Source organism: Pelophylax lessonae (assembly GCF_965119305.1).
Source record: "Pelophylax lessonae genome assembly, chromosome: 13".
Classification (NCBI taxonomy): Eukaryota; Metazoa; Chordata; class Amphibia; order Anura; family Ranidae; genus Pelophylax; species Pelophylax lessonae.
In genome coordinates this window covers 134,126,806-134,149,780 of record NC_138780.1, presented here as the reverse complement: position 1 = coordinate 134,149,780, position 22,975 = coordinate 134,126,806, and the positions used below count along the sequence as shown (strand labels likewise).

The following is a 22,975-nucleotide window of genomic DNA, read 5'->3' as shown; positions in this document are numbered from 1 at the left end:
GGTTTGAGGGTGCTGCCTGTTCCATACTCCCCCTACTCCTCATCTAGCCTTTTAGGGGTACAAACAATAGTAATTGGGGCCTAGTGTGGTTGTGTACGTGTGATATACATACACTTTTTTGGGATCATATTTTCTATTCCGCTATTTAATCAAAAACCTCTGGGGATCAGTTAAATTGGGGGATAGTCTGTGTTGGTACGTGTGAGAGAGATCCACCTTTCCAAGTTGTTGGGGTTCATCTCATACTTCTGAAGGTTTGAGGGTGCTGCCTGTTCCATACTCCCCCTACTCCTAGCCTTTTAGGGGTACAAACAATAGTAATTGGGGCCTAGTGTGGTTGTGTACGTGTGATATACATACACTTTTTTGAGATCATATTTTCTATTCCGCTATTTAATCAAAAACCTCTGGGGATCAGTTAAATTGGGGGATAGTCTGTGTTGGTACGTGTGAGAGAGATCCACCTTTCCAAGTTGTTGGGGTTCATCTCATACTTCTGAAGGTTTGAGGGTGCTGCCTGTTCCATACTCCCCCTACTCCTAGCCTTTTAGGGGTACAAACAATAGTAATTGGGGCCTAGTGTGGTTGTGTACGTGTGATATACATACACTTTTTTGGGATCATATTTTCTATTCCGCTATTTAATCAAAAACCTCTGGGGATCAGTTAAATTGGGGGATAGTCTGTGTTGGTACGTGTGAGAGAGATCCACCTTTCCAAGTTGTTGGGGTTCATCTCATACTTCTGAAGGTTTGAGGGTGCTGCCTGTTCCATACTCCCCCTACTCCTAGCCTTTTAGGGGTACAAACAATAGTAATTGGGGCCTAGTGTGGTTGTGTACGTGTGATATACATACACTTTTTTGGGATCATATTTTCTATTCCGCTATTTAATCAAAAACCTCTGGGGATCAGTTAAATTGGGGGATAGTCTGTGTTGGTACGTGTGAGAGAGATCCACCTTTCCAAGTTGTTGGGGTTCATCTCATACTTCTGAAGGTTTGAGGGTGCTGCCTGTTCCATACTCCCCCTACTCCTAGCCTTTTAGGGGTACAAACAATAGTAATTGGGGCCTAGTGTGGTTGTGTACGTGTGATATACATACACTTTTTTGGGATCATATTTTCTATTCCGCTATTTAATCAAAAACCTTTGGGGATCAGTTAAATTGGGGGATAGTCTGTGTTGGTACGTGTGAGAGAGATCCACCTTTCCAAGTTGTTGGGGTTCATCTCATACTTCTGAAGGTTTGAGGGTGCTGCCTGTTCCATACTCCCCCTACTCCTAGCCTTTTAGGGGTACAAACAATAGTAATTGGGGCCTAGTGTGGTTGTGTACGTGTGATATACATACACTTTTTTGGGATCATATTTTCTATTCCGCTATTTAATCAAAAACCTCTGGGGATCAGTTAAATTGGGGGATAGTCTGTGTTGGTACGTGTGAGAGAGATCCACCTTTCCAAGTTGTTGGGGTTCATCTCATACTTCTGAAGGTTTGAGGGTGCTGCCTGTTCCATACTCCCCCCTACTCCTAGCCTTTTAGGGGTACAAACAATAGTAATTGGGGCCTAGTGTGGTTGTGTACGTGTGATATACATACACTTTTTTGGGATCATATTTTCTATTCCGCTATTTAATCAAAAACCTTTGGGGATCAGTTAAATTGGGGGATAGTCTGTGTTGGTACGTGTGAGAGAGATCCACCTTTCCAAGTTGTTGGGGTTCATCTCATACTTCTGAAGGTTTGAGGGTGCTGCCTGTTCCATACTCCCCCTACTCCTCATCTAGCCTTTTAGGGGTACAAACAATAGTAATTGGGGCCTAGTGTGGTTGTGTACGTGCGAGATACATACACTTTTTTTGATCATATTTCCTATTCCGCTATTCAATAAAAACCTTTGAGGATCAATTGAATTGCGGGATAGTCTGTGTCGGTACGTGTGAGAGAGATCCACCTTTCCAAGTTGTTGGGGTTCATCTCATACTTCTGAAGGTTTGAGGGTGCTGCCTGTTCCATACCCCCCCTACTCCTCATCTAGCCTTTTAGGGGTACAAACAATAGTAATTGGGGCCTAGTGTGGTTGTGTACGTGCGAGATACATACACTTTTTTTGATCATATTTCCTATTCCGCTATTCAATAAAAACCTTTGAGGATCAATTGAATTGCGGGATAGTCTGTGTCGGTACGTGTGAGAGAGATCCACCTTTCCAAGTTGTTGGGGTTCATCTCATACTTCTGAAGGTTTGAGGGTGCTGCCTGTTCCATACCCCCCCTACTCCTCATCTAGCCTTTTAGGGGTACAAACAATAGTAATTGGGGCCTAGTGTGGTTGTGTACGTGCGAGATACATACACTTTTTTTGATCATATTTCCTATTCCGCTATTCAATAAAAACCTTTGAGGATCAATTGAATTGCGGGATAGTCTGTGTCGGTACGTGTGAGAGAGATCCACCTTTCCAAGTTGTTGGGGTTCATCTCATACTTCTGAAGGTTTGAGGGTGCTGCCTGTTCCATACCCCCCCTACTCCTCATCTAGCCTTTTAGGGGTACAAACAATAGTAATTGGGGCCTAGTGTGGTTGTGTACGTGCGAGATACATACACTTTTTTTGATCATATTTCCTATTCCGCTATTCAATAAAAACCTTTGAGGATCAATTGAATTGCGGGATAGTCTGTGTCGGTACGTGTGAGAGAGATCCACCTTTCCAAGTTGTTGGGGTTCATCTCATACTTCTGAAGGTTTGAGGGTGCTGCCTGTTCCATACTCCCCCTACTCCTCATCTAGCCTTTTAGGGGTACAAACAATAGTAATTGGGGCCTAGTGTGGTTGTGTACGTGTGATATACATACACTTTTTTTGGATCATATTTTCTATTCCGCTATTTAATTTAACTGGGCCTCCATGCGAGACCTGTGTGCCTTGTTGCGCTGTTTTGAGTACTCCACCAACATGGCCAGTGGCAATGACGCCGTTCTCAGCTTAACTATCCCACTTCTATGCCTCCTTGAAAAAACAATTCGGGCGATGATGGAAGAGGATGTGGCACAGGATGAGGAGGAGGAGGAGGATGAAGAGGTAACATTTCCAAGGCTTTCAGGGCAGTCATTCGCAAGGGGCTCCGAGGGTGGGTTCCTGCACACGCAAACGCCAGGGACGCAATTGTCCAGCAGGGGCACAGTTCTGGAGGATGAGGAGGATGAGGAGGAGGAGGAGCTGGAGGAGGAGATGGAACCATGTTCACAGCAGGGTGGCACCCAGGCCAGCTCATGGCCATCACTGGTGCGTGGCTGGGGGGATACAGAGGACACGGACCATACACCTCCCACAGAGGACAGCCTTTCGTTGCCTCTGGGCAGCCTGGCACACATGAGCGATTACATGCTGCAGTGTCTCCACAACGACCGCCGAGTTGCCCACATTCTAACTTGTGCTGATTACTGGGTGGCCACGCTGCTGGATCCCCGTTACAAGGACAACGTACCGTCCTTAATTCACTCACTGGAGCGCGATCGCAAGATGCGCGAGTACAAGCGCACGCTGGTAGACGCCATGCTGCTGGCATTCCCATCTGACAGCGGGGCCACAGTGGAAGCACAAGGCAGAGGAGGAGGAGGAGGAGGTCGCCAACGCAACCAGGGCACCGCCAGCACCTCAGAAGGCAGGGTTAGCATGGCCGAAATGTGGAAAAGCTTTGTCAGCACGCCACAACAAACAGCAGCACCAGCAGCTCAGATGGAACGTCTTAGCAGGAGGCAGCATTTTACCAACATGGTGGAGCAGTATGTGTGCACACGCCTACATGTAGTGAATGACGGGTCTGCCCCCTTCAACTTCTGGGTCTCCAAATTGGGCACATGGCCTGAGCTTGCCCTTTACGCCTTGGAGGTGCTGGCGTGCCCTGCAGCCAGTGTATTATCTGAACGGGTATTTAGCACGGCTGGGGGCGTTATAACAGACAAGCGCAGCCGCCTGTCCAGAGACAATGTGGACAAGCTCACGTTCATTAAAATGAACCAGGCATGGATCCCACGGGACTTTTCCGTACCTTATGCAGAATAGCAATGGATACCGACCTTACCCACCCATTGTTCCATTTTTGCTCTTTCTCACTCTTTTGGGGTGTACCCTCATTTAAAATTTGTGAAAAGAAGCAGTGTTGGCTACCTCGTCCTCCTCCTCAGGGCCAGATTAATGTAGGGTCTATTGGAGCTGCAGCTCCAGGCCCCTACCTTTTATATAGGCCCCGGGTTGGCCATATTCACTGTTACCGCTCTTCTGTCACTTGTAAACACAGAAGTCTGGCTTCTATGCTCGCTTCCCCAGGCAGCACCCTCAGAACCTCCCCACACAGCGTGAAGGCCGGACAAGGAGGGACAGTTGGCGATGCATGGATGTGTTTATGGGCTTCAGAGACAGCATCCCATGTTGAATTAGGCATGCATGGCTGCACCCTTCCTCCTCTGGGTGCATGGCAAGGCACGGCCCTAAGGCCCTTCAAAATCCTCAGCACCAAGCCCATGATGCTGTTAATCCGGCCCTGGTCCTCCTCCACCGCCGCTTCCACCTACACCGCCCATAGGTGTGCGCAGCCTATTGCATTAAGGTGTGCACCCCAAAGTTGAAATACACATGCATGTGTTTGCCAGCAGGGAGAGTAATGTATCGGGGCCATGTACCTGTAGGCAAGGAGAAATAGAGCAGAGCAGGTCCCAGGGAGATCTTTCCCATCTCCTCACTGGCAATGCTATGTGCCCTAGGTGATTAGGGTGTGCCCAGGCACACCCAGCACACCCTGTGCGCACGCCTATGTCACCGCCACATCCACCACCACCTCAACCTCCCTCCTACTCCATATGGGCCTCGTCCTTCAGAGATGAAGAAGAACATTGTTTTATTTTTCTGTTTTTTTTTGTTGTTTTAAGTTATTTCCCTATCCACATTTGTTTGCAGAGCACTTGCCATGCTCTTAATTACGTTTTGCTGCCATTTGCAGCACTCTAGCCCTTTCCTTTGGTGTTTTAGAGCCATTTTAGTGCCTTAAAGTTCGGGTCCCCATTGACTTCAATGGGGTTCGGTGTCCGGGAAAAGTTCGGTAAAAGTCCGGGACACGGACCCGGACTTTTTTTTAAAGTTCGGCCGAACCCGTCGAACACGGACATCTAGGTGTCCGCTCAACCCTATTCACATCCTATTGGTGAATCACCATTCAGAAAGAGAATATATACAAACTTTAAAGAGGAGTTCCACCCAAAAGTGGAACTTCCGCTCTTTTGCTTCCTTCCCCCCTCCGGTGCCACATTTGGCACCTTTCAGGGGGGAGGGGGGAACGGGTACCTGTTTTTGACAGGTACCCTTCCCCACTTCCGGGATACGGCACCGTCCCTCGGAAGTTTGGCCGCCTCCTCCTTCCCCCGCCGCCGAGCCAATAGGAATGTGCAGCGAGCTTCGCGCATGCGCAGTAGGGACCCACCCTTGAAGCCGCAAGGCTTCACTGCCGGGTTCCCTTACCGGCATTGGCGGCAGCAGCACCCAACAGCCGATGGAAACATGGGCTGTGGTACCGACATCGCTGGACTCCAGGACAGGTAAGTGTCCTAATATTAAAAGTCAGCAGCTATAGTATGTGTAGCTGCTGACTTTTAATTTTTGGAGGGGGTGGAGGGGAAGGCAGAACTCCGCTTTAAATAAAGTCATTAAAATATATTAAAAAAATATATATCCCCCAACCGTACTAGACCTGTAAATTCCTACTTTAATACTCCTCAACTTTTGAGTAGAGGGCTGACAATTGACAAACAATTAATTTGCCATTGCAAATAACATTCAAACTGGATTTCCTGATGATGCCTTATGGCGAAATGCATTGAGATCTGGTTGCTGCTTTGAAGCTTGTGGAGAACCATTGACGTCACTTCCTGCATCTCTGTGGAACGCAGGTGGGCTGAGAGACCGGAGTGAGCGGTGAGATTGAACCTAGCTATAGTGCTGAGGGTTACAGCGGAGGCTATTCAAGCTGGTGCCGGTCTAGGCACTTTTTATGTAAGCAAATTACTGTAGAGCTAAGATTTTATTGAAATTTTAAATAAACGTTGTTGCACTATCACCTGTTCCTTTGCTTCTATGATTTACATCATCTGTTGTCTGAGGGGAAGATCTATGCTAAGGTGAATAGCGGTTGCAGTGGAAGAACCTCTGATTGTTTTGGGGATTACATCCACATAATGCGATAGTGGTCCCTGGGACCAGGGGACTCTGGCGAGCGCAGTATTTTTTGTATCGCACGTGGTGGAGCACTTAATTTAAGGAAAGAGGAGCACGTCTTATATTTTACACTGGTTGTGATCACAGAGATTGATGTTTAACACAGATTATCATCAATTTATTTTGGACTGTGAAATTTAGTTCCATTGTATTAAAAGTTGCTGATTACATGTTTGCTTGGGGTGATGCACGTGTACTCACATTTTCCTTTAGATTATATGCATTTTCATTATTTATGTTTTATATAATAGTGCCTTACTTTATTAGTTACTCATTTGCTTTATGTATATTTCACATTTAAAGTGGCAGCAGTTATCTTGTAAAGCATGGGTGTCCAACCTTTTGGCTTCTCTGGGCCACATTGAGTGTAGAGAAATTTTCTCGGGCCGCATATTAAATATATACTATAGTTAAGGTATATAAGTAATAAAATGCAGCCGCACCCCCCTCACTGATTTAACACAACTAGAGGATGATCAAATGAAATTGAATCAGTATACAGAGGTTTACTTCTGCTGAGAGATATTTAAAGGAACACTCTAACCACTATCAGTGATTTGAAGTGGTCATGGTGGTAGGAGTCAGAAACACTGCACATGTTCCCCTCCCCTCTCTGAGGCAGCCTCTGCCTACCATTAGTTGGAAGCTGCTGTGGCCATGCCCCCGACCTAACTTCCTTCCTCCCCAGCAAAAAAAAAAATTGTCAGGGGGCAGTGGGCCGCATTGCCTGAGGTTTTGGGCCGCATGTGGCCCTCGGGCCGCAGGTTGGACATGCCTGTTGTAAAGGTTAGTACACGGTTTTTAGGGTTGGCGCCTTCTATTTGTTATTTTTTTAGTTTGTCAATTTGGTTCAATAAGCTGCCCCTGGTAATCCTACATCACCTCTTGGACCACATATTTTGTCATGCTGTTTATCTAAATATGTAATGCCTGAGTGTTACTTTTCATATATGCCTTGAGTGGTATATAGAACTTTCTGCAAATGGACTTGTGTGAATATTTTACTTTTTGTTTACACTGAATTTATTAATTCTTCCTTTTTGTATGGTTTCCTCCACATACCCTGATTTCCTTCCACAGTGCAAATACCTGCTGGAAGGTTAACTGGGTACTACCAAAGACCTGTTGTGATATGCATGTATCTGAATGACTATGATGGGAACTTAAGCTCCTGTGAAGCAAGGACTTATAAGTCTTATTCTATGTAGCACGTTAAACACAGCAAAATTTGTTGATGTTTTGTTAACAGCATGTAAAGTGCTTAGAATGACACTCAGCACAATGAGGCTTTAAAAGGTCAGTCCACCCCAAAGTGTTATTTTAGTTTGGGGTGGATCCTGGGTGGCTGACGCAACCCTTGGCATCTTATATGTCCTAGATACTTAAACAGCAAGATCTCCCCGATGTACTGATAGATGCGAACCACACTCCAATGTCAACTCTTCCAAATACTTTTATTAGACCACAAGTGGTTTAGCAACATACAAGATGTCCCTGCCCAAGGACCGCTCCTCCTTAACATGTTTCACCCCAGCAGGCTTACTCCAAAGGATAGGGGTGGCCAGGAAAGGAGAGTGACTTATATATTCAGTTTCATTAGAGCAGCAGCAATGTCATGATGCTTTTTCTTTATCAATGATGTTTATTAAGATTTTCAAACAAGAAATAAATACAATTAAGATTGCATGGTAGCGACATATGGATTCTATGCCACTGATCCTCTCCCACACAAAATACTTTAACAACATAACCAAACGGTTAGCAAGAGGTTACTACTGACATAATGTTGCAATATAATGAAACCAAAAGATAAGGTAATTTTCAAATTGCTAATTTTATGATTAATGAGCTACAATTGTAACTGTAATCCCATTTGGGAATTATGATAACCTGGTGAAAATGGGAGGAACTGCTCCAGGAATTAGATTTGAGCCAAGTATCTTTGCTCTCCTAGATAATGCTCCAGCATACATAACCTCCTAATTGAGGGAGAGACTGAGTAATCCCATATTTCAAATAGAAAAATCTGACGTCCCGCTAAAACTATTGAGGACGTTGTAAGCAGAAAGATCTGAAGAAAAAGAAAAAGTAATAAAGATAGATTACCTGCGCGCTCACACTCCTCTCCAGGAAATGGCCTAAGCCAAATCAGCTCGGGAATCACCTTCAATATAAATAATCCAGGGGTTCCAGACTTTTTCAAACAGTTTTACCTCATCATTCAGAATGGCCGAAAGGCATTAATTTATCATAGTCCAAGAGAGTTTCGCCTTAAGTAAGTCGAAAGGTGTGATAGCTGACCTCCATGACCTAGCGAACGCAATCCTTGCTGCCCCAATTATGAAGGTAATTAATTGTTTAGAATGTCTCGTGGCATTCCCCACGGGGCTGCCTAATAATGCTTGTTTCGGGGACTTTTGCAAATTAACCTGGGTTAGGGAGTAGATAATATTATATACTCAAATCCAGTAACGGCGCACCTCAGGGCATTGCCACAGAGTGTTAAACGCTGTCCCCTCTTGGCCGCAGCCACGAAAGCAAAGTGGAGAAGCCCCCGTGACATAAGAAGTCAGACTGACTGGAACCATATACCACCTCAGGAGCACCTGTCATTTGCTTCAATGATCAAAGTGTTAATAATTGACTTAGAGGCCATTTGTGCCAAAACCTGCCACTCATCCATTCTAAAGATTAATTCAAGTAGCTTCCCATTTCTCCATATAGCCTTGTTTCTTAGCCTCAGATGGCCATGCTGCTTTTTCAAAGGCCCACACATGTGTTGCAGTACATTGTATCCTAATATCTTCAAGCTCCATTATATCCAATCTAGGGTATAATCAGTGCCATCTTAAGAACATTAATGCACTGGGGCCCCTCCCTACACAATCACCCACGAGAATAAAAATGCAAATTATCGATAAGGCTATATTTATTGGTACAGCAGTGCAATGCTAATGACAGCTTCCAACTTCGGCGGCTGGGTCCGGTGAACACACACACACACACACGGAAGGGAGTCAGACTTGACTGTCCTGTGTGTGCCTGTTCCTGTGGAGGCGGACAGGCATTCCAGCAGTTATGGGCTCCCCCTCCACGGCCCAAGTGGCCTGACAGCAGCGCAGGGCCGACAGGCGCTTGCCACGTGCTAAGTTCGGCGGCGGGATGCACACAGAAATCGGGACTAATGCTTGGCTGTGGCTGGGTCGCTGGGCAAGTGGGGCCCCTGGGCAATTGCCCAGCATGCCCATTCGGTAAGATGGCCCTGGGTATAACTTTAGCAAAGGATCAAACATCATCTGCTTGTTTTTCAAAAACATCTTTAAAAAAAAACTCATAAAAGCATTTTAAAAAACATGGGAAGAAAATTTTCATATGTTAGGATATTTATAAATTCTATTTATAAATTATAAATGCTCTTTTGCTAAAGATATACCTAGATTGAATATGATGGAGCTTGAATTGACGATAATAGGAAACAATGTAATGCAATACATGTGTGAGCATTTTAATAAAGCATTATGACATTTCTGTTGCTTTATTGGAATTGAGTATGTAACTCACTCCCCTACCCTGGCCACCTGTATCCTTATGACTAAGGGTATTGTGGTGAAACACATGAAGGAGGGACAGGGACATTTGTATGTTGCCATGCAGCCTATGATCTAACAAAAGACCTTGAAAGAGCTGACATTGGTGTACAGTTCACATGTATCAGTCCCTTCAAGTTGTGAGGATGGATTGGCTCATTGTGCTGGCACCAGGTGGCCACAGTGGAGGAGAGGGGCAGGACTAGAGTGGAGATCCCTGTTATGGTGTTAGGCTCTGTTCCTGTTACCTGGGGTTTTGCCTGTTCTTGCCCACCTTTGTATTTCCCTTCTCCAGTTAAATAGTTACATGTTACATAGTTAGTCTGGTTTAAAAAAGACACTAGTCCATCTAGTTCATCCAATAAATGGCAAAAAAAAAAAAATAATATCCTAAAGTTGCATTTTCTTGAATGTAAAATGAATTATAAAATCTAACAGGGGTTAGTGGGACCCCCACATAAAGGTCACAATAAATTTGCAGACACTCACTCTGCAGATATCTCACCAATAGGGTCTGTGAGAGATGTAGGACACTGTTAGGTGGTTTAAATCTCCAGCATCAATCAGACACAGGAGTTTAGTTTTGAGTGGACTGACTTTTTAAAGCCTTCTTGTATAATATAGATTTTTTTTTGTCGTTGTTAATGTCCTTAAAATTCTATGGTAATGTTATATTAAGAGAGACAGTTGTATTATATGTTTGAGAACAAAATATTAATTGTTTGCTGGGTTTATTATGCACCTGGTACCTTACCATGTAATAGCAGTGTTCAATCTGAGGAAATTTGGTTGAGAATTTCTGCACTAACCAATTTGTACCATAAGTATATGCAGTCAGCTTTCTTTCCTTTTCTAGGGACTGGGGATTTTGACATCCTTTTCTTAACGTACATTTGATACTGATTCCATTGTATGCAGTGACAGGTATTTATAAAAGTTACATACCATTTTGCATACAATTAGTGCTTATCCAGCACTAAACACTCCTGCGAATATGGTGGTTCCTGCAATAGCGTAGGAATAAGACAATGACTTTGTTTTATACACAATACTGATCCTGCTTCAGGCACAGTTATGCTTCATTCTTTCCAGCTAAAGTCCCATACACACGGGCCGAATGCACCATAGGCCGGTTCGATAAAAAAATGGCTGACATTAGGCCTGTGTGTATGGCAGCCTGCCTGACAGATGCCAGTCATTTGGCTGGCTTCTGTCAGACCAACATGCTGGAAAACCAGCAGTCGACCGGCTCCTGATCAGTGCTTTCAGCCAATGGCTGAGAGCGCTAATTGGAGTGTTCTGGCGGGGGGGCTGCCCAACAGCTCAGTGGGGGAGATCGCTGTACTAACGACCGGAGCTGGCAGTTTTTTCGGGTTGAGCGGAAAAAAACTCCTAGCGTGTAACAGGCTTAAAGGCTCTCCCAGGTCTTCCATAATATAATACCAAAGACCAGCAGAGACACACCAGGATATGATCTGCACTTAACTTTACTTCATTTGCAACCCCAGCATATAGGCACCTCCTTCGGACACATTTATCACCTGAGGCAGGGGTCCTTAAAGTTTCTAAACAAAGGGCTACTTTGCTGCCTTTAGTCCTTCGGGGGTGTTCAAACTTTGGCAGAAATTGCCTCACTGTCAGTGGTGGTCTGTGGGAATAAACAATGCTCAGGAGCTCTGTAGTCAGTAGGAGTAATATTTACCCTAGGGTTGGTGAGTAATGAGAATAAAAAATAGTCTAGTACCTTTGATTAGTGGGAGGAGGAACAGTGCCCCATTGTTAGTGTCAGTTGGGAAATAGTGCCCCATTGTTAGTGTCAGTTGGAGAAATAGCGCCTCATTGTTAGTGTCAGTTGAAGGAATGGTGCCCCATTGTTTGTGTCAGTGGAAGCAATAGTGCCCCACTGTTGGTGTCAGTGGTAGGAACTGTGCTCCATCATTGGTGTCAGTGGGATAAATATTGCCACAGGGTCGTTACATAGTTAGTGTGGTTGAAAAAAGACACAAGTCCATCTAGTTCAACCAAAAAAAGGGGAAACAAATATATACAAGCCTATATACACAATATTATTCCCACAGTAAATGCCTTATTCAATTTGTTTCACTAGGGGAAGAAATCCTTCCTGATCCCCCAAGAGGCATCCGGATGTTCCCTGGATTAACTTTACCTATAAATGTTAATTGTCACTAGAATTTCGTACATTTAGGAAAGAATCCAGGCCTTTTTTAAAGCAATCTACTGAGCTGGACAGAGCCAGCTATTGAGGGAGTCTATTTCACATTTTCACAGCTCTTACTGTGAAGTGTGAAGAAATCTTTCAGTATTTGGAGAATAAATCTATTTTCTTCCAGATGCAATGAGTGCCCCCTTGCCCTCTGTGATGACCTTAAAATGAATAACTCAACACCAAGTTCACTATAGAGACCCCTTATGTATTTATACATGTTGATCATACCCCCCTTAACCACTCAAGGACCGGAAGGCTTTACCCCCCTAATGACCAGGCCATTTTTTGCAATACAGCATTGCATTACTTTAACGGACAATTGCGCAGTCATGCGACGCTGTACCCAAATAAAAATGATGTCCTTTTTTTCCACAAATAGAGCTTCCTTTTGGTGGTGTTTGATCAGCTCTGCGATTTTTATTATTTGCGCTATAAACAAAAAAAGAGCAACAGTTTAAAAAAATATATATATATTTTTTACTTTCTGCTATAAAACATTCCCAATAAAAAATGAAAAAATGAAAGTTTTTCATAATTTTAGGGCAATATATATTCTGCTACATGTTTTTGGTTAAAAAAAAATCCCAATAAGTGTATATTGATTGTTTTGCGCAAAAGTTATCGCCTCTACAATCTAGGGGAAAGATGCTATTTTTTCCTTTATTTATTTATTTTTACTAGTTATGGCGGCGATCAGCGATTTTTTTAGCGGGACTTCGACATTGCGGCGGACAATCCGGACACCTAACTGACATTTTTGAGACTTTTGGGGGGGCCAGTGACATTACTACAGTAATCAGTGCTAAAAATCTGCACTGTTACTGTACTAATGACAATGGCAGGGAAGGGATTAACACCAGGGGCGATCAAAGGGTTAAATGTGTGCCTAGTGGATGCTTTCTAACTGTGTGGGGGATGGGCTCACTGGATGAACACAGAGACCTGTGTTCCTAAATAGGAGGACACTGCGACTCCCGGACACGCTAATTGACTCCCCCTCCAGACCATCTGCACGTGCGCGTTCCTCCGGTGGCGCGCATGTACCCACACTAACTGCTACACAAAGCGACGTACATGTACGTTGTTTCGTGAAACAGAGGCGACCTGCAGCAGTATAACTATGACGGCTGGTCGGCAAGTGGTTAATCTCCGCTTCTCAAGAGAGAATACATTCAGTTCCTTAAAGCTTCCCTAATAACCGAGCTCCTCCGTGCCTCTTATCAGTTTAGTTGCCCTTCTCTGCACTTTCTCCAGTTCCCCCATATCCTTTTTGTGAACTGGTGCCCAAAATTTAACAACATATTCCAGATGTGGTCCTACTAATGATTTGTGCAGGGGAAAATTACATCTATTTCTCTGGGGTCTATACCTCTCTTACTAGAAGAAAAGATTTTGCTTGCTTTGGAAACCGCAGCTTGGCATTGCATGCCGTTAATAAGCCAATGATCTACCAGAACACCCAGATCCTTCTCCACAAATAATTCCCCCAGTTGTACTCCCCCTGGTATGTAAGATGCATGCATATTCTTAGCCCCCAAGTGCATACCTTTACATTTATCAACATTAAACCTCATTTGCCACACAGTTGTCCAATTAAACAGTGCATTGAGGTTGGCTTGTAAGTTGGAGACATCCTGTAAGGACGTTATTTCACTGCATAGCTTGGTGTCCTCTGCAAAGACTGAAATTGAACTTTTAATTTTAGACCCTATATCAATTATAAATATATTAAAAAGCAAGAGTCCCAAAACCGAACCTTGTGGTACACCACTAGCAGCCCTAGACCATTCATAGTATGAATCATTAACCACTACTCTCTGAAAATGGTCTTTTAGGCCAGTTTTCTATCCATTTACAAACTGATTTCTCGAAGCCTGTAGACTTTACCTTACACATTAGCCATTTGTGGGGAATTGTGCCAAACGCTTTTGCAAAATCCAAGTATGTTGTTAGTGGGAGGAACAAACCTCCATTGGTGATGGCAGTCATAAGAATAGTGCCCCATCACTGGTGTCAGTATGGGGCATAGTGCCTTAAGCAACAGGTAAACAGTGCAGTTTGGGGACCACTGCCTCAACGGCCTAATTGTAGAGTATGCCCTTAAAAAGACCATGTCACTAGTTTGTACGTCTTCATTTTAAACTACCTTTAAATACAGTAAAAATAATAGATGCTTCTGACACCACTTGTTCTCTGATCCACTCATTTATCATGATGTTAAAAGCAGTGAAAAGTTACCCAGAATCCAACACTTCTGAGAACTGGGGACAGAGCCTTTATACGGGTAAAGATCATAACTTGGTGTGCAGCTGTCAATCTTTTCAATAACATAAGATTATTTCATATATTGTAGAAATGGTATTTTAATATTTGCCCTTTGTTGTGTGTCAGTATAGCATTGACACTCAATTATTTTGCTATCTTCCATGGTATCATTTAGTAAAGAAAACAAATTACTTTAAGCTGTTGAGAATAATGAGTCAGAACTTTTCTTTAATCTTCTAATTAGCACTGTAAATAATGACATCTGGAATCCGCCTTTTTACTATGGAAAAGGGAGAATGTTTTGTCTTTAATTGGTCAGACTACAGTCTATCACGTTGTGTAAGCAATAGGGAGATAGTGGACTTGTTAACAACAAGGATATGGGGGATGGAGACCACCTTTATTACTTACTATTACTTTATTACTATTATTGGGGGGAACGCTGAAAACATAGGGGATTTCTACTTTTTTTCCTGATAAACCCATATAGCATATGCCTGTGTTGATTTCTATAATTGTAATAGTAGAACAATGGGGCAAACTATTAACGTACAAATTTGTTTTTTTCTGCCCTGGTTTGTACTGTCAATACATTAGGAACTGCTCAAAGATTCAAAGAACTTACATTATAACTTCCTGTTCTATGAAATGATCGCCTACAGGAGGTAAACAACATTCTTGTTTAGTTCATGGTGCTCATTTGCACCCTATTTAACATAGTTTCCCCATGTGTAAACATTACTCTGCACATGCTGTGCCATTCACTCACTGACATTTATGTTAGGAATAACTTAACTGCAAATAGCTGTATAGATTGCCTGAGGCAGTCACACACCTTATCCATGTGATCCAGATATGCTTTGTAATGTGTTACACAGAAAAATCCATATAATATCTTAACCTCCCTGGCGGTATGATTATGTCAGGAATTACATACCAAAAGCGGTACAATTGTTTTCATGGAAATTTGGCGTTATGTATTATAGGCCTACAATTCTTAGTAATTACTGACTTAAACCTGACCTAAACAAGACTCTAGTAGACATCCCAGATGTGATAAATTTGAAACACAAACACGTGAATTATAATTGAATCAATAATATTATATAGTATATAACGCATGAATTATAATTGAATCAATAATATAATTTTATATATATATATATATATGTGTGTGTGTGTATATATATATATATATATATATGCATATATATATACACATATATATAAATATATATATATATATATATATATATATATATATATGCATATATATATATATATATATATATACCGGTATATATATATAGATATATGCGCATATATATATATATATGCACACGCACACATATATATATATATATGCATATATATATATATATATATATATATATATATATATATATATATATATATATATATATAAAATATAAAATGTGTTTTGTGTAACGTTTTTTTTTTGAATTTCCCTCCATAGTTCCGCTCCCATGCAGCATTGCTGCTGCAGGGAACGGAACTAGGAAGTGATCACACCGACGGAGGGACGGAGGAGCGGCGGGACTCTCGGCTGGCGGTCACAGCAATGAGAGATCATCGCTGGATCACCAGGATAAGGTAAGAGAACACCGCTGCGCTCTCTGCAATCCACCCCGAGTGTGACTCGGGGTTACCGCTCCTGATATGAAAAATCAACCCCGAGTCACGCTCGGGATTACCGCCAAGGAGGTTAAATGTAGGTAGACACACAGATGAATGTTATGTATGAGCATAGATGTACTGTATATAAGGTAGACACATGGATATTAAAAAAAGACACATAACATAGCTGTCTATGAAGTAAACGCAAACATGAATGTGAGACACATATGGGATTCATGGGATGGGATGGAATTGTGAGTTTGAGTTAGGAGTATGACATCTGTAAAAAGAGAGATGGTAAATTCCCAGTTTCTAACTTAGTTTCAGTGAATATTGGGGCTGTTTCTAATGTGGTACACTAGGGGTTCTATACATAAACATGTACAAAACTATATTTTTCTCTGGATGTTCTGGACATTTAGATGTATATTAGATACACATAGATGTCTATAAGGTGGACACATGGATGTATGTAAAACAGTCCAGAACATAGATATCTAAAAGGGAAACACATGGACATATGTAAGGCAGACACATAACATTGATGTATAGATGATATTTACATGAGCTGATTTGCTAAAGGAGTCGAGAAATATTACACAATAAATTGTGAGTTTGAGTCAGGAATATGTCATCCACGAAATTAGATATCTGAATTCCTGGTTTCTGACTGAGATTCTATGATTATTAAAGTTGTTTCTAATTTGGGATAGTAGAGGTTTATACATATAGATGTACAATCTTTAAGTTACTCTAGATGTTCTAGACACATAGACGTATGTTAGGTAGACGCATACAGTATCTCACAAAAGTGAGTACACCCCTCACATTTTTGTAAATATTTTATTATATCTTTTCATGTGACAACACTGAAGAAATTACACTTTGCTACGATGTAAAGTAGTGAATGTACAGTTTGTATAACAGTGTAAATTTGTTGTCCCCTCAAAAGAACTCAGCACACAGCCATTAATGTCTAAACCGCTGGCAGCAAAAGTGAGTACACCCCTAAGTGACAACGTCCAAATTGGGCCCAACTAGCCATATATGCTCCCCAGTGTCATGTGACTCATTAGTGTTACAAGGCCTCAGGTGTGAATGGGGAGCAGGTGTGTTAAATTTGGTGTTATCGCTCTTACTCTCTCATACTGGTCACTGGAAATTCAGTATGGCACCTCATGGCAAAGAACTCTCTGAGGATCTGAAAAAAGAATTGTTGCTCCACATAAAGATGGCCTAAACTACAGGAAGATTGTCAAGACTCTGAAACGGAGCACGGTGGCCAAGACTGTAAAGTGGTTTAACAGAACAGGTTCCACTCAGAACAGACCTCGCCATGGTTGACCAAAGAAGTTGAGTGCACGTGCTCAGCGTCATATCCAGAGGTTTTCATTGGGAAAAAGACGTATGAGTGCTGCCAGCATTGCTGCAGAGGTTAAAGGGGTGGGGGGACAGCCTGTAAGTGCTCAGACCATACGCCGCACACTGCATCAAATTGATCTGCATGGCTGTTGTCCCAGAAGAAAGCCTCTTCTAAAGATGATGCACAAGAAAGCCCACAAACAGTTTGCTGAAGTAAAGCAGACTAAGGACATGGATTACTGGAACCATGTCCTGTGGTCTGATGAGACCAAGATAAACTTATTTGGTTCAGATGGTGTCAAGCGTGTGTGGTGGCAACCAGGTGAGGAGTACAAAGACAAGTGTGTCTTGCCTACAGTGAAGCATGGTGGTGGGAGTGTCATGGTCTGGGGCTGCATAAGTGCTGCTGGCACTGGGGAGCTACAGTTCATTGAGGGAACCATGAATGCCAACGTGCACTGACATACTGAAGCAGAGCATAATCCCCTTCCTTCGGAGACTGGGCCCCAGGGCAGCATTCCAACATGATAAGGACCCCAAACACATCTCCAAGATGACCACTGCCTTGCTAAAGAAGCTAAGGGTCTGGCCAAGCATGTCTCCAGACCTAAACCCTATAGAGCATCTGTGGGGCATCCTCAAATGAAAGATGGAGGAGTGCAAGGTCTCTAACATCCACCAGCTCTGTGATGTCATCATGGAGGAGTGGAAGAGGACTCCAGTGGCAACCTGTGAAGCTCTGGTGAACTCCATGCCCAAAAAGGTTAAGGCAGTACTGGAAAATAATGGTGGCCAAATATTGACACTTTAGGCCCAATTTGGACATTTTGACTTAGGGGTGTACTCACTTTTGTTGCCAGCGGTTTAGACATTAATGTCTGTGTGTTGAGTTATTTTGAGGAGACAGCAAATTTACATTATTATACAAACTGTACACTCACTACTTTACATTGTAGCAAAGTGTCATTTCGTCAGTGTTGTCACATGAAAAGATATATTAAAATATTTACAAAAATGTGAAGGGTGTACTCACTTTTGTGAGATACTTTACATGTATATAAGGTACACTCAGGGTTCTACACATAGGGCAAATAGAAGGGGGGGGGCATCCCTGTCTTGAGATGTTGGAGATGGCAAAGGGCCTATAGGTTACCTATGAGGTCCTGATGATGGCCATGGGAGAAGTATAGAGATGAGTGATGGCCTGCAGAAAGGGACCCTCAATAGCAATAAATTTAAGGGTAGAAAACAGGAAGGGCTTGTTTACACTTGCTTCAAAACATGACTTTGAACACACTTTTTTAAAGCTCACTGAACGCCAGTCAAAGCACCTGTCACTAAATAAAAAGGTTAGCTTATAGTCCTGTTTACACCTTGTGTTAGCTTTGCTTTGCTTTCCTTTGCTTCAAAAATTATACTGCATGTTGCTTTAGTGGTGCTTCAAAGCGTCTTGAAAGCCTCCATAGAAGTCTATGACAAAGCTAGCTTAAAGCACCTGAAGCTTTTGAGAGGTTTTTAATCCGCTTTAGCTTTGCTTTGTTTTGGAGAAATTGCTGGTATTAGATATTAACACACAAAGGGCTTCTGCCAAGCTTCATAAAAGCTTAAAAAAAAGCACCACCGAAGTTTCATCGAAGCACCACTGAAGCATCACAGAAGCATCAAAAACACATCAAAAAACACGTTGAAGCGATAGGCACTTTCATGTGTATTGAAGTCAAAGCAAGTGTAAATGAGCCAACTTAACCTCTCAAAAGCTTTTTCTGTGTCAGCTTAGTAGGAGGGCTTATTTCTTCTCCTTGTTGGCAAAATAATTGAGGTGTGTTGCCTTTCTGGTGTTATCTCCAGCTTTTCTGAATGGCTTGATGACAGATAGATTTTTATGAATTATCAAAGGTAGGATCTTATTCAGTCTAAGGGCTAGTAATTTAATATTCAGAAAACAATAGAGCATTTTGGCTGTTGCAGTAGTGTTCTATTACCCTGCTTATCAAGATGTGTTTCCTGAACAAATATTTTGTCAGCTTTGGACCATCAGAATTGATAAAGGGCTAAGTGTTGTTGTTGGAGCTTAGGCCTCGTTTATACAAAGAACATATCTTAACCATGGTGGTGTTAAAGTTTCAGTACAAGTTAGATAAGTTTCATGGTGGCATAGATGGTGTCTGCAGTCTTGAAACTGTGTTTCTAGTATTGGTAGAGGGGTATTTGAAGGCTGTCTAGGGAGTACTTTTTCCAGGGAGTGGCCAAAAAGGAAAGAGGAGGATGGAGGTTGTGGGTGTTTTCTTATTGGTGACAGTGGTCCAAGGGTCAGCACATAGAGGAGGGGTCAGGAGGAGTGTTCCCTGCACAGGAGGGATAGGCAATGTCCAGGTCTTTGCACTGAAAAAGTCCTTTGGGTCCCCCAGGTATTAAAATGGGGGGGGGGTGTTTGCTGTTACTTCTTGCAGTAAAGCAGAAGGGAACACCTATCTGTATTGTATGTTGTTAGAAGGGTCGGAGGAGCCAATGTTTTTGGATAGCAATTCACAATAGATTTGTGAATTGCGTGATAGCCACCAAGTTCTCTGGAATGCATGTTGCATGGCTTCTGGATTATTTCCCTTTTGAGAGAGAAGTCTTGAATTCTCCAAATTACATCTTTAGGTTTTGATAGGAGGACCTCGTGGGTGGAGTGTTCTGTGTTCAAGTTCACTGACTTGCAAGATGGCCAAGATATTATAAAAGATGAACTCTAAGGTGAGTTTGAAGTCTCCTTCTTGAGTTGGTTTCCAGGAGGCCAAAATTCTAATATTGTTACACCTTGAGATGTTGATGGAAGTCTTGGAATATGGAGGCTTGGCAAATTAAGTGAATAAAAAAACAATTCCAGCGCTCAGCTAATTAAAACATAATCAAAAAGTCCAATATAAGTTAAAAAATTAAATATCAGCAAAAACAGGTAAAGTGTCCCAGAGCAAATATCATGAAGTGTATTATCAATCGTGAACGTTGTCCTCCACTATATAGATAAAGTGCACACTCACCAGAGCTAATTGCTATCCAGATTAAAAGACAGCAATAGCGTGTGTTGCTGCTGGTGTCTTAACCTCTTATAGTCCTGAAAAAAGAACCAACCACTGCAAGGATCTCTTCGTGTAGAGTTGTAGCATCGAATAAATGCGTATGAAAATCCAAATAAAACGGGAGATACTCATAGTGTAGTAATCAATAAAAAATATATTTAATTAAAAATCACAAAAATAACTAAAATGACACTGACCAAACGCAGTGTAATATAAATATACGAGGTCCAAATAAAGGTTAAAAAAAGGCAGAGATGTATCTGCCAACTTACATCAAAAGACACTACATCAGATATTAGTGTGGTGGCTGGACCTCAAGCATATCTCAGTAGCTCACTTGTGAAATTAAATGTTCATGAAACTATGCAATCTCTTATTTGGTATTCTGCTACTTGTCCTGCAATGGCTCCATTCTTGTGCAGAAGTGGTCAGTTTTCAGCATATTAGTTTCAGATCTGCAGGTTTCACTGGCCTTTTGCATCAGAAATGAAAGTCTTTTTTGTTGGTATAGTATAGCTCCTCTAAGAGGTGCACTGTATGTCATATCTGAAGAAGAGTCATGGGCTATGGGCCTTTATAAGAGGTTGTGGTGTGTAATGTTGCTTGGTAGCGGCAGGGGGTATCTCTGCATTGGGTGCAAAGGTTAGGAGTTGCACAGTAAAGAAAGCTGGTACCCCGGTAAAGATCCCCAAAGTAAAGTTTATTGTAGTAGATGGCTAAAATCCATCCTAAGAGGACCACTAACACGTTTCAGCCATAGAGGGCTTACTCATAGATTTATTGTGGAACTTTAGGCTTGGGTTGGCTCACAGAGGCGCTGGTGTCTCTTTAACAAATTTAGGCTCAATTCACAAAAATATTACATATGCTGTATTTCCATTACTGTGTGGTATTTGTTTCTTTTTCTATTGAAAATGGATTTATTAGTTCACAAAGCTGATTGGTTTCACTTGAATTTACTTCATTTACTTAGGCATTTTATTTCATATAACAAAGTAGTTCACAAAGACTTTACAGAGCTTACTGCTTACAATGCTGCTAAGTTCAGGCAGCAAATTGCAAAATTTGTTGCCTATCAAGAAAGGCAGGAAAAGTTTCACTGTAGAAGCGTCTTGAGGTCATTGTAGCTGTATTATGGCCCTTGCAACATGAGCGATTGAATTGAGCAAAATGGTGGCCATCTGCACACAGACACCAACTATCGTATGAATGTGAATGATGAAATGGCTCCTGAGGAGTTGTCTACAGGAAGAGAACAGGAGCTGTAGCCATCTTTTACCCATTTCATTCACATTTATGCAACAGAGAGTCGGTGTCTCTGTACAGACATCTGCCATTTTGTTGAAGTCTACTGGAGCCCAAGAAGCCTATCCTGTCTGTCTTGCACCAGTCTATCCACATGCTGATCTGACTGATACAGATTTGAGCAGTACTATTTTCATTGTTTTGAAGAACAATTGAGTACTGTCTGTGATACTTTTTTAAGGTCCTTGAAGAAGGGGGTACACCCTGAAAGCGTGTCCTGAAAATTTGGATGTAAATTTAAAAAAAAAAGTGCAAATAAAAAAAGTATCACCGACAGTACTTTTTCTTACTGAAGATGCTGGAGAGCTAAAGCTGAACTCCGGGCAAACCACTAAATACACCGATGAAATAGATATAAGATATAAGGCTAGGTTCACAGTCACACAGTTGTGGTGCATTTAAACGTATACATGTTAATGGACTGCCTAATGCACCAAAGAAGTTGCAATATATGATGAGGTGTTATTAAAAAAATTGGCACGACAGCATATCAACACGCAAGACACGCATTTTTCACTGCAGTTCAACAGTGTGAACCCAATATTAAACTTGCTACAGTTAAAATATGTTTATTACTGTATAAATGCATATATAACTGCATTATTTGATGTTTTTTTCTGCCCAAATTTCAGCTTTAAACCAGATGACAGTTTCTCAATCTTTTAGGGACTTTATTGGTGAGATCTCTTTTCTTGAGTTCCTGGGTCTGCATGCATGCTATGGCCTTTATGAGGGGTTCTTATTTTTCCTGCTCTAATTTGTTCTTTATTATAGCAATGTAACAGAGGTAGCAGGGACACAAAAAGGTGGACAGGAACAACTTATATTAAATTATTACCGGAGTCAGGATTATTAGCAGGGAAATCTGTCTGTTGGAGAATCCAAGACATATTGAAGACCAGTGGGGCAGGATCCAACTATAATTAAAGTAACACGTTTGGGTGGACTAAGAAAAATGTCCCAACATATCTTTCTATCCATAGCTGACATGTAGAAATACACATTTTTTTTAACCTTACTTTATCGTTTTGTTATGGCAGTCCAGAGACCGTATTTAATTCTTAAAAAATTCAACCAGGTTTATGCAAATTGTTGGTGCTTCCGCTGCTTCCTTCCACTGCGCTGGATTCAGGTACAGTTTCCTATTTCTTCAATTGAATCTTTGATTTTACTTTGCCTCTGCAAAAAATGCATGAGATGCCTTTCTATCTACTGCAATGACATTTTCCGCCAGATTGTGTTTTTATAAATGATGG

The 22,975-nt window shown here is 42.0% G+C and overlaps 1 protein-coding gene across 3 annotated transcripts in view; it reads left to right on the top strand.

Annotated features, from left to right (window-relative positions):
* The window catches only part of LOC309569405 (cytosolic phospholipase A2 delta-like), a 102,540-nt gene that overhangs the window by 22,264 nt on the left and 57,301 nt on the right, over positions 1-22,975 (top strand). The window contains exon 9 of one of the 3 annotated variants that reach the window (XM_082275223.1): positions 22,798-22,851. The exons of the other annotated variants lie outside the window; for them this stretch is intronic. Coding sequence (XP_082131349.1) covers positions 22,798-22,851 — 54 coding nt within the window. The remainder of the gene's footprint in view (positions 1-22,797; positions 22,852-22,975) is intronic. 3 annotated transcript variants of the gene reach the window in all.